Raw genomic sequence first — 13068 nt, forward strand, 5'->3', positions numbered from 1 at the left:
ATGGTGCCCACGGGTGCCCCAGTGCCTGCTGGAGCATCTAAGTGTGCCCGCATAGTGGCCTGCAGATGAGCATCTGCTGAAATGCTGTCAACAAGCTGCGTCATCCAGAGGAATCACTGCTGATTTTTGGCAGCGACTCCTCTGGATGATGATGCTTGTCGGCAGTATTTCAGCGGCGATGCCTGTTGACGTTGCTTCTTGTCGGCGGTATTTCAGTGGCGACACCTCTGCATGACGCTGCTTGTCGGCAGTATTTTGGCAGCGATGCCTATTGATGTTGCTACTTGTTGGCAGTATTTCAACGGCGATGCCTATTGATGTTGCCGCTTGTCGGCGGCATTTCGGTGGATGCTCGTCCACTCCCACAGTCCTCTGTGGCTTGTTGTCTGGCGCCTGCCAGATGAAAACGGTTGGGGACCACTGCTCCACACCATTCATGATTTTATAGACCTTTATCATATCCCCCCATTAGCTTCTTTTCTAAGCCGAATAGTCCCTGTCTTTTTAATCTCTCCTCACCTGGAAGCTGTTCCATACCCCTAATCATTTCTGTTGCCCTCTGTACCTTTTCCTGTTCTTATATATATATATATTTGAGGTGGGGCAACCAGAACTGTACACAGTATTCCAGGTCCGGGAGTACCAGGATTTACACAGTGACTTCATGAGATTTTCTGTTTTATTATCTACCCCTTTCCTAATGGTTCCTAACATTGTTTGCTCTTTTGACTGCCGCTGAACAGTGAGTGGATGTTTTCAGGGAACTATCCACAATGACACCAAGATCTCTTTCCTGAGTGCATAGTGCAGGTCCATTAATTCCAAGCCCTTTGATGGAAGGTGCTATGTACAAGTGCTAAGATTTTAGTCATTATTATTATTACATAAATGATCAAATGGAAATTCGTTCTAGGCTTTCAGGAGTGGAAGTGTCTACCACGTGGAAGTTGTAGAGATAGTTGGAAAATTATGTTTTCCGTTAATTTTTTTTAAAAGTAATTAAAAGATGTTGGGGGAAATTGTCAAGGAAATTTTCCATTTTTTAAACAAAAAAAATTGAAAATGGATTGTTTCCCCAAATCTGAAAAAATCATTTTAGGTATTAGTGTATCCAAATATTTGCCATTTAGTCCTGTTTTCCCGCTTCTGGCTGCTCCTTCCCTTATGTACACAGTTCTTCCTTCCAGTCTCTGCGGGGAGGACGGCTCACTTCGTGGTTCTGAGATTTCTGATCTCCTGCAGGAGGTCTGACATCAGAGCGAGGCTGAGGAGCAAGATTATGAAATCTTCAAAATCAATTTTGTTATCTTTATCCTCGTCAAGGGCAGAAATGATTTCCTTGTATTTTGGTTTGCTTTCTTGGCCCTGGGGAGAATTTTAATAAAAAAGTTTTAACACAAAATTCCTTTTTCCAACATCTTCTCGAAAATAGCAAAGTACTTGTGATGTAAATGTTGATATATTTTCCTGCTGGTATGACTCAGCATAGAAACATCCTTATGTTGAGGATCTGGCCCTAATTAAGCACAGAGTTGGGTGGTTCATGTCAGTTTCAACAGATAACCTTTTAAAGAAGGCCTCCCCCATCCACTTCTTGGGCAGTTGTTAGCATGGTCATTTTCAGATCATAAAGCAACTGATTTAAAGTTGGTTATCATTCATGAGCACATAATAACTGAGATGAGATGGAGCACACCATGGGGAGTCAGGCTATATGGGGTTCATCCATCCCTCCAGGTTCTTATAACTATACCTGTCACTGAAATTTCTGATTGTCTTACGGGAAATTAATACATTATAAGGCCAGGGTAAAACAGGCCACAGAACCTTCCTTAATTAATTCCTGTACACACTACAGCAGGTCTTTGAGAAAGACAGCCAATCTTGATTTTAAAATTTCCACTGATGCAGAATCCACTACAAAACTTGGGAAGTCACCCAGGGGTTATTTACCCTCGTTGTTAATAATTTGCACCTTATTTCTAGTCTAAATTTGTCTAGCTTCAACAACCAACCACTGGATCTTCTCATACCTTTGTCTGCCAGATGGGCAGGCTTGTATTGTCAAATTTCTGTTCTCCGTAAAGGTACTTATAAACTGCGATCAAGTCATACCGTAACCTTTTTCTTTGATAAGCTAAATAGATGAAGCTCCATCAGTCTTTCCTGATCTCCGTGGGACCCTATTTGAAATAGACCCCCCTCAGTTATTCCCCCATTACAATTAAATGTTGAGGCATATCAGTTAGCCAGTTTTCAACACATTTAATGTGTCCTGGGTTGATTTTGTATTATTCTAATTTATTAATCAAAATGTCGTGTGGCACTAACTCAAATGCCTTACAGAAAACTAAGTACAGTAAAAGTTGTGTTATTCTGCACTTTACCGACCAGAAAGCTCTATAAACTGGCATTTCTGATCTTCATTGAAATATTGGTTTATAGTCTGGTTGGTGCGGGGCCGGCAGGCTCCCTACCTGGCTCTGCGTGGCTCCCCGGAAGTGGCGATATGTCCCTGCTGCTCCTAGGCAGAGGAATGGCCATGAGGGGTTTGGGGTGAGGTGTGGGGCACAGGCTCTGGGAGGGAGTTTGGGTGTGGGAGGTGGCTCGGGGCAGGGGTTGGGGCATGGAAGGGGGTGCGGGGCTCGGGGAACAGGCTTGGGGTGCAGGAGGGGTTTCAGGATTCCAGATCTGGGGGGCACTCACCTCAGGTGGCTCCCCCCAAGTGGCGACATGTCCCTGCTGCTCCTGGGTGGAGGCATGGCTAGGTGGCTCTACGCGCTGCCCCTGCCCCCCAGTGCCAGCTCTGCAGCTCCCATTGGCCAGGGACGGTGCCTCTGGGAGGAGACAGCACACACAGCTGCCTGTCGCGTCTCCACCTACGATCAGTAGAGACATGTAGCCATTTGTAGGGAGCTACCTGAGGTGAGCGCCACCTGGATCTGGCACCTTGAAACCTTTCTTGTACCTCAACCCTCTACCCTGAGCCCTGCACCCCCTTCCATGCCCCAACTCCCTGCCCCGAGCCCCCTTCCACACCCAAACTGCTTCCCAGAGCTCATGCCCCACACTCCCTCCCACACACTAACCCTGAGCCCCCTCCTGCACCCAAACTTCCTCTCTCTTAACCAGAAATTTTTGCTTGCCAGCACCCCCCATTCTCCCAACATGCCAGATACCAAAGCTTTTACTGTATATTACATCAAAGCTATTACTTTTAATAGCCAAACTTGTAGTCTCATCCAAAAAATACATCAAGTTAGTTTGATATGATCTATTTTCCATAAACCTGTGTTGATTGGCATTCATTATATTATTCTCCTTTAATTCTTTATTAATCAAGTCCTGTATCAGCCTTTTCATCATTTTGGCCAGGACTGATGTCAGACTGACAAGCCTTTTTACCCACTGGCACATTTGCTTTCTTCTGGTCCTCTAGAACGCTCCCATTGTCCATTGAACAATTCACATTTACAGTCCAAAGAGCTCTGTGGCCAGCTCTTTTAAAACTCTGGGATGCAAATTAACTGGATCTGCTCCTTTAAACATTTCTGACTTTAGTAGCTGCTGTTTAACATATTCCTGAGTTACTGTTAGAATTGAAAATATTTCATCATCATCATCGGATATGAATACATCAACCTGCCTATTCCTAAATACAGGATAGAAATATTTGCTGAACACTTCTGCCTCTTCTGCATTATTATTGACAGTTTTACTATTTCTATCTAGTGATTTGCCAGTACCATTGTTAGGATTCTTTTGTTCTGAATATATTTAAAATATTCCTTTTTTTTTGTCCTTAACTTCACTGGCCAGGAGTGCTGGGGAAAATCCAATCTTTGTTTCCTAAGAATGGATAATTCCTAAGTAGTGCATGTTAGAGCAGCCTATTGGCTGCTCTAAATGGTGCTCAATACTGGCACCAAATGGAGAATCAAGAAGCTGTATCTGGCTCTCCAACAGCCTCTCTTCTCTTCTGCACTCTATGGAAGCTGTGTTCATCATGGAATCAGGCCCTATGTATTTAGAACCCATATGAAATAATATATTCCTCCCTTATTTCAAACTCCAGTGAGTTCCTTTCCTTCTCTCATACTGTTTTTATATTCCAGACAGAGCTAGGAAGGTTGGGATGACAAGATCCCCTGTGGAGCTGTCACTAACACTCTCACAAAAAGGTGCTGATAACGTGCTTTCAGCTCTCTGGCTGCTAGAGATGACATTTATGCCTCTGGAATTTATCTGGCTTCAGCTGGCTTGGGGGTCCAAGTCTGATTCTCATGTCAGGTGTTTATGATGTAATGGCAGATTCAGCATTAAACGCGTGTGCATTTCTTCCTACCACAAATACACAGTATACAGTCTTTGTATGAGCCCTTGTAATTGTGGAAATGCAGGCAGATACATTAACAGTGGTTTCTCAATTTCTTGCCCTGTGTTGCATACGGAGGTGGCTAGGAATACAGACAAGGAATCCATCAAGACTTTATTTACATAGTCATTTAAATCTCACTGGGGATTTGCAAGGCGACAATATGTATCTGCAGCCTCCAAAATGTCTTCCCAGGCTGAGGAATAATTTGGTTGGTCATTAGGTGAAAGGTAGACATGGGGCAAAGGGTTAGCACTGAAAGGAGTTTGGGAACTGGATAGTTCAGTCTGTGCAATGCATGTTGCATACCTCCAAGTATGCAAGAAAGTCTGCTGCGACTGCATGAACAGTGCACAATGAAAACGTCTTGGGTGGCAATGACAAAAGGTGCTGACCCGTCCTAGAGGTGAACTAGCACGAGGCTTGGCTCTGGACACCCGCTCTACGTGCTCTTACCTGTACGAAATTCATAAACTGGGTTTGCAGCAGAGATTTGGTTTCAGCTTTGCTGAGTTTGCCCTCGGAGTCAGCAGAGTTGTTGTAAACCAAGGCCACGGTAGCAAATGCTTTCTCCAGGTCTGAGCCTTTCCCTAGAGCTATGGGAAGAAAACGTTGCATACAAAGGTTTGCAATATTGTGGAAAACATTGCACTAGAAACAGCCCCTGTGTCAGGAATGAGGCCTGCAGCGGTGCCTGCCCAATCACAAGTGATGCTGAGCCACAGCTGGGAGACCTGATTGGCTAAGGCAGTCAGGTGGCTTGCTCTTACGCCCAGTGGCTGCTCAGTGCACACCTCTGTAGAGTCTTTGCCATCCTGTGTTTGCCTTACTCCAGGCTCTGCTCCTGCTCTGCCCCAGTCTTGTTCCACTCCTGTCCCAGCACTGCTCCCACCTTACCTGACACCAGGTAGTCTGGTTCTGACCCTGATTCCTGGCTCCAACTCTGTCTCAACCCTGGGCTCTGATATTCGGACTCTGACTATGGTTCTGACCCTTGGCCTTGGTTCCTGGTTCTGACCAGCAGGCCTGACTCCAGCTCTGACTTGGTGTCAGCTGGTGTAAATCAGTGTAGCTCCATTACAGTTAATAAACCTCTGAGGATCTGGCCCAGAATTTAGTACAAGCGAGGTACCAACGTGCACTATATGCTGGGCCCTGCCAATAACTCAGTGCACCCTACCACTAAGATTTCATGCTATGAATAAATACAAAACAAAAGCACCAACAAAAAGTGAGCCAGGTATAATCAATGCTGTGGGTCTAGATCACTGGGTCTGTTAGTTCAAAAATGCAGTAGACTGAAACGTTAATCCCTCTAAAAGGGATGTCCCCGGAGAAAGCTGCTGTCTGCAGAAGCCCTGGCAGCGAAGGACAGAGGACTCACTCACAGCCCTTCCCATTCTAGTTGCCATTGGCTGTGGCCTGAGCAGTGGGATTTGGAGGGTCTCCGTTAAATTTCCATTATTTCCTGCTGTTGATGTTTTTGCCTTGAAAATCAGAACCCGAAAGGATTAAGAAACCACGTGGAGTAGGTCGCCTTACCTTTCACAGAAGCCAGCTGCTTGGATATAGGTGTGCTAGTCACAAGAGGGAAGAAATGCAGTTATACTGGTGAGCCTTGTGTGTCCAGTTCCTTCATAAACGAATCGACTCATTTGTATTCATTTTATTCCATTCCACAGAAATATTCCAGGGGGCTCCTCAAAGAGGAATGAGTTTCCTCCACAGTGGAAAGATCAATATTCTTTACAAGCTACTATCACAAAATAATCCAACAACAATGGACTTATTCTGATGCTCAGGCTCAGCTTCCAGCCCACAGATTGTATGAAATATGAAAGAAGTGGAATTAACTGTAACACAGTGGCTCTCAACCTTTCCAGACTACTGTACCCCTTTCACCTGACTTAAAAACGACTTGCTTACAAAATCAGACATAAGAATACAAGTGTCACAGCTCACTGCTACTGAAAAATTGCTTATTCTCCTATTTACCACATAATTATAAAATACATCAATTGGAATATAAATACTGTACTTATATTTCAGTGGATAGTATTTAGAACAGTACAAAGAAGTCATTATCTGTACTAAATTTTAGTTTATACTGACTTTGCTAGTGCTTTTTAGGTAGCCTGTTGTAAAACTAGATAAATATATAGATGAGTTGATGTATCCAGGGCCAGCTCCAGGGTTTTTGTCCCCCCAAGCAGCCAAAAAAAAAAAAAGCCGCTATCACAGTCAGCTCTACTGCCGCCGCTTCGGTCTTCAGCGGCAATTTGATGGCTGGTCCTTCCCTCCGACAGGGACTGAGGGACCCGCCGCTGAATTGCCACCGAAGAGCCGGATGTGCCGCTCCTCACCATTGACCACCCCAAGCACCTGCCTGCTGGGCTGGTGCCTAGAGCTGGCCCTGGATGTATCCCCTGGAAAACCTCTGTGTACCCCCAAGGAAGCACATACCGCTGCTTGAGAACCGATGGATGCTCATTTAATATAATTTGTTTAATAACATTTTTAAAGAATGAAAGTACTACAGGAATTGTAAATGTTCAAACTTGGTTTTGAGTGCACCCTGGAAAAATGCAGCAGTCTATGCATTTTCCACTCTGTACCATTCCCACTTCTGGAGTGCAGCATATGTGGTTTTTATTTTTACCAGAAGTCATTTTGGTGAGAAGGGCTCTTCCTACATTCTATTAAAATTTAAAGCGTGATTACTTTTGCTAAAGTGCTGGAAACTAATTATATACGAGCCATCATGCTGTGGAATCCATCTCTTGTGATGGATATAGACAAATCTGTCTGCATAATGAATTTTAAGACAAATGTCAGATTATTAAAGAGTAAAGAACAAAACTTTCACATACCGTTTGGGCATGTTTGCAGCAGCTGAAGTTGTTTTTTGAGTCGAAGCAGCACTGAGTTGATTCACAGAATATAATTTTGAGTTCTGAGTGCTAGAAGTGCAGCCACACATCCTTCACAATAGTCTTGTTGTTTATGATCTCTAAGCAACTCAAGTAATTGCAAACAGATGAATTCAAACTCCCTGCTGTGAAAGGGAAAGAAAGCACAGCCTGGCTTCAGCACGTCCTATCAATAATGTAAATGCCATTTGCTGAACACGGAGATAGCTAAATAAATCAGTCTGGAGCAGCCTGGTTGAGATGATGGAGAGGTATCGGAAGGCAGAAGTTGCTGTTTATTTTATGTAAGACTAAGAGGAAGTGAACTGGATTCAACTGGGGCCTGAACCATGGGAATCTTCCCATGGACTTCAAAGGCCTTTGATTCATTCTTTCAGTACTGACTACATCAGTATGAACTAGATGCCTTTTTGTTTGCGCCAGCAGGTTGTATCTGGGGGAGTTAGCGCACTCTGCAGTTCACAACCCCCATAGATCAGTCGGCAGCACTGTGTAGACAAGCTGTAAGTGTTAAATGCCAAGCTTCAATTGGATCAGCTTAGCATGAATTAACTTAGGGTACGTCTACACTGCACGATTACTTCGAAGTAGCTTAAACCGATATTACAAAACAGATCTAATAAAATCGGTTTAGCGCGTCCACAGTGGGATCACGAAATCGATTGTTTGCGTCCATGGTCCAAAGCTACCATCAATTTTTCAGGAAGCAGTGCACTGTGGCGTAGCTGTTCCTCAGATGGTCCTAGTTCCCCTTTCGTTGAGAGCACAGTGCCTGATGGGGCAGAAAAATTGCCGGTGGTGCATGTGTACAGCCTCACCCCTCCTTTGAGCGGGCAGACAAAACCCTTTTTTGGCGGCGCTTGTTCAGAGTGATTGAGCAACTGCCTAGCCAGGCAATCATGGGCCTAGTCAAAACGGTATCCTGACCGTTGTAACACCTCGCGTACTCTGTGCTGACTATTACTGAACAATGACTGCAAAGTTTGGAGGAGAGGAGATGGCAGCTTATTGCTGAGCCGCGAGTGGACAGCGTGACGAGTGGAGCGCAGAATTCCTCTATAACGCTGCCTGCGTTATGAGCTTATGCTTATTACACGGGGCATCTTCTTTTCCCAATTGAACGCTGAATTGGGCACGGGGAAACAAGCACAGACTGGTGGGACCGCTTGTGTTAATGGTGTGTGTTGCTCGATTCGCAGTTGCCTGCCGAAACTTTCGCGATGGTATAAGAGGCTTTCTTAGAACTTTTGTGACATCGCTTTCCCCTTGCCCTGTGAAACGCCATAATACAACATTGAGAGCATTGCCCACAGTCTGGGAGAACCTGCTGAGAGTGGCCCAACTAGTCCCTCTGGAAGCTTGCAACGCCAGACAGCTACCGGTCAGTCGAATCAATTTTGGAGTGGGCAAATCTTTACTGTGGGGGGCTGCGTGCTGCAAGTAGCCAAGCAATCGTTAAGCTGCTGCTACGAAAGGTTCTGTGACTCTGGGAAACTTGTGCAGGTGATAGTGGATGGCATTGCGGCAATGGGCTTTGTTCGACTGTGGTGGGCCATAGAGTGGAACCATATCCCGTACTTCTTGGCCCCAGAGCGCAGGGCCCCCATCGGTAACCGCAAGGACTGGTACTTTCAACTGGTGCCTGGCAGCAGCTGTGGACACAAGGGACGTTTTCACCACATCACTGTGTGTATGGCCAGGAAGGGTTCATGCTAGCACGCTCGTGTCTTCCGAAGCACTTACTCTGTTTTTAAACGGCTTGCTCAGCAAGGACTTACTTTCCCAGACCAGAAAATCACGTTGGGATGTGGAAATGCTGTATTATCTTGGTGACCCAGCCTACGCCTTGATGCCATGGCTCAGAAGCCTACACTGGCAGCTGGACCATGGTCAGGAGCTGTGTTCAACTACAGGCTGGAGCAAGTGCCGGTTGGGGTCTAGAATGTTGCATTTGGCCTGTTTAATAGGGTCCGCCGGCCTGCAGCATCCTTACTTTACTCGCTCGACCTCAGCCAAACATGTCCCGCTTTTTGCTATTGCTCGTTGACTGTGTGCTCCACCAATCTTCTGTGACGATAAGTGGGAGACTTTTATGGCTGGTGTGTGGAGGGCTGAGAGGCAATCACCTTCTGGCCGCTGAGTACGGAGCAGCCAGAGACCAGGATGATTAGAAGAAGCACACCTAGGTAGGACATGTGCTGCGCACTCGAAGAAGCCTTGAAAAAGTTTTCGCATGTGCCCAGGGTTACGGTGCTGTGGACTCTGTTTGCTTCCCCTTTGTGAACCTCCGCAACTTTGATGGACTTATCAGTGTAAGCAACCCACCTCCCCTTTTGATTACAGACGTTGGCGAAGGAAAATAAATTCAGGTCTCGTTTTTTAAAAAATCATTTATTATTCATTTTAAAAGTAATTTAGCATCTAGGATAAATCATGGTTTTCCTTATACTTATTCCCTGTAAGCACCCACCCTCCCCTTTCCGGAATGGTATTCCTTTATTTACAAGGAACTATAAAAAAAAAAGGCAGAGAATTAGGAAGGTATCCCCTGGCTGCTGTGCTTTAGGAAGGAGGGGAAGGAGAAAGGCATAAAGCACATTGGTAGCGTAATTTACAGCCTTTCCTGAACTCTCCAGGGGGTGGTGGAGGAGTTAGAGCGGCAGTAGGACAATGAAAGCCTTCCCCCCACGCGCTTCTTACAGTCTTGAGTGAGGGAGATTATGGGAGACGTGGGCTGCAGGCGAGGTTATACAGGGCTTGCAGCGCACTTCTGCTACTGCGCTGCTCTTCTGAAGAATCCACATGCGTTGGAGGGATATCATTGTTTGAGCACGCGGCAGATCCAGCGTTGCATCTCTTCCAACGTGGCTGTTCCTGCCTAACCTCTTTCAGATCGTTCACCTGGCATCTTTCCCTGTACTTTGTACCACATCTTTCCAATCATTTGTTTATTACTCTCATTGCTCTGCTCCGTGTTACTCAATAATTTTCTCGTGAACATTTTCATCTGCGTCTTCTTCTTCCTCCGTCCGTCAGAGCACGCCCTTCGTGATGGCATAGGGACTGCAGTAGAAATGTGCAGCTGCATGGGGAAGGCAACCAGGTGGACTAAGTATTGTGAGAAGATAACTTTTACAGAAGCAATGATGTACTCTTTCACATAGACACTATCCACCTTACAGAGCACTTGTGATCTCTATACAACGGTCGATTTGTATCGTTTAAAATATCAGCATTCAGTGTCTTGTTGTGACTGAGTGTGGCACACACAAGACGCAGGTCGGCCAACCGTACTGCCACGCGGGCTGATGTAAGTTAAGGGCTTTCTTAAAGTTTGACTTCTTTCCGCCGTTTCATTATACACAGTGATTTGCTATATCGATGCCTTGCTCCTGTTAAGAGGAACCTGCAAAGCCCAAACCCCCCTCTTTCCAATCCACCAACAGCGCATCGGCTTCCTATCATATTACGATCGCTGCTAGTGATCACCCTACTTACCCCCGCAGCGCGTTGATGGTAGCTGGGTAAGAGATCCTGCTTGCCAGATGCTGAAACTCGTCGCTATCCCTCCTTCCATCTCCCCACTTGGCCTAGTAGCAAAATCGCCATGTCTGCCCCTATTTAACATTCTACTTTGATTTTCTACGTAGGTAACAATGGATGTAATCTCTCCTGAGAATACCACCGCAGGAGGGACAGATCGTTTGTTTTCTGCAATGCCTTCAGTTGCAATTACCTTCAATGCCTGCAAGTACCAAAATGTCTTGCAAAATGCAATGGCGTTTGAAAAGTTACCTACTATGGGGAACGGAGCAGGCTGCCTTGGCCAGTCATCGTTCTCATTATATCATAAGGCTTTTTTGAGTTCCTCCCAATGATCGATTCTGGAGATTTAATTTTGGAGGAATTTTCGCTTCCATCCCCCAAACATGTTAAAGAAATTTTTCCTGTAACAGTAATGGCTGCGCACTTGCAGCAAAAGTCCTGGTGCAATGCGATCTAAAAAAAACCATCTGGATTTAATTATAATCCGTGTTTGCATACAAAATGAGGGGACACTTACCGGAGGTTCACTTCCTGTGCTTCACTGTTGGGCTTTTCGCTGGGAGCGCAGGACTGGTAATGGCTTGGGTCTTAAAGAATACGGGGATCACTATTGGTGTTGGTATGGCGGTTTACAGACACTGCTGTGTGCTTTCTCACACGGTCTTTCATCCTCCCATTCTCTCCTCTTCCATTTCGCCCTCGACCCTCCTCGGTCGGGAAATGACTACATGAACTCAAAGAGGGAACTTTAGACACTTGCATTATTTCCAATGACCCAGGCCAATGGTCTCGCCACGTCTCTTCTCTCTGGAACTGGCCCATGCGGTTGAGGCGTCGTCATGAGTTGGGCGTGACTGATCCAGACTCCAATGTGCAAATTCGCGTTCAAACTGACCCTTTACGCGCAGGGAGGCCTTAGTTTTTTAACTTGCCATTGGTAACCTCAAGTGAAGTGACGTAAAGGAGCTGTCTGGTACACACAGACTGGAATCTGTCATTTTTGCGTTTTTCTCTGGCTTTTCTTCAATAATCGCCGAGGAGTTTAGCCCTGCCTAGCTCCTCATGTTCTTTGTAAATCTCAATTCGCAAGGAAATGATGAGGATCACCTCCAAAGGGGTTGCTACGTGTGCCATATGTGCAGGTAATGTTGTCAGTTTCTTGGACCCTGCTGTGGCCAGCTTGTGTACGCACGATCAGTTAGGATCTATCATAATCTCTATCAATTATTTCTTCATTCAGATTCGTCTCTTGTTGTTGGAACGCAGTTCTAGTGAATAACTAGTCTGGGTAAGTGTAGCATCCTGATGTCTCTTTCTGAACTCCTTCTGTCTATATCGATGAGGCTCGATATTTTCATGTGTGGTTCCATTCAGAATTGGCTGTCCTTTCCTGTGTGCGTCCAGCTGTAGCTCTTCTTCGCGATTATCAGCGAGAGACTGCATATCTATTGTCTCTATCCGGGTTATGTTCTGATCCTCTTGCCAGTGTTCTTCTCTTTGTGTTCGTGACCTAGTGTGTGTGGTGGGGATGTTTGTCTTTTGGTACCTGCTACCTCAAGTGCTCGCTCTCTCGGTGTGACAATGCGGAAATGGAAGGTACTTCTTAAGGTTTCGCGGGTCCTCTGGAGTGAGTATTCTGTATTCCACAAATTCACTTTTTATTGTACAGACCCGGAGATGTGGATTACATCGTTGCTTTTATTCACTAGACTAAATTGCACTGTCCATGGGTGTCTTAATTTTCGGAGTCTGATTAGCTGTGTAGGGTGCGTTGCGCGAATGTCGCTAAATCATTTGCTTTATTGTAGCGCTCACTGCCCTGTTCACTCTGCCTTCGCTTTGATGTCTTCCAGTAGAAGCCGCAAGAAGATTTGCACCTTTGGCCGAAGGCCGATAGGACCCTGTCGCTACTTGGGTTCGATCTGGATGTCCGAACATATGCTTCAATATGGAATTTCATACGTCGCTTTTCCCCTCCCAGCCCTATAAGCCCTTCTGGGTAAGTTTTTGGAAAGATTCATGTCGGATGTGGATCTTGGCTCACCCTTGCTCCGCTTATCTCACCATTATGTCCCTTTTCACTTCGGCTGCGCCACCTGTGGTGTCTCATAGCTGCCGGCAGATTCTGCTCTGAGCCATCCAGAGTGCCCCTCGCCTCTGCCTGTCGTACCCATGGAGTTGGTGGCTTCTCATGATCTCCACCTTCCCTGCGAATTC

At 45.8% G+C, this 13068-nt stretch overlaps 1 protein-coding gene across 1 annotated transcript; it reads right to left on the reverse strand.

Moving 5' to 3' along the window:
- Positions 1-661: 661 nt before the first annotated feature.
- Positions 662-7393, reverse strand: SNTN (sentan, cilia apical structure protein). The gene is made up of 4 exons (XM_032801026.2): positions 7246-7393; positions 5918-5952; positions 4832-4971; positions 662-1365 (listed from the first exon to the last, which is right to left on the reverse strand). The coding sequence occupies exons 1-4, from the start codon at positions 7353-7355 to the stop codon at positions 1207-1209; spliced, it is 444 nt and encodes a 147-aa protein (XP_032656917.1). The 5' UTR covers positions 7356-7393; the 3' UTR covers positions 662-1206.
- Positions 7394-13068: the final 5675 nt, after the last annotated feature.

Source organism: Chelonoidis abingdonii, chromosome 17 (assembly GCF_003597395.2).
Source record: "Chelonoidis abingdonii isolate Lonesome George chromosome 17, CheloAbing_2.0, whole genome shotgun sequence".
NCBI classification, from domain to species: Eukaryota; Metazoa; Chordata; order Testudines; family Testudinidae; genus Chelonoidis; species Chelonoidis abingdonii.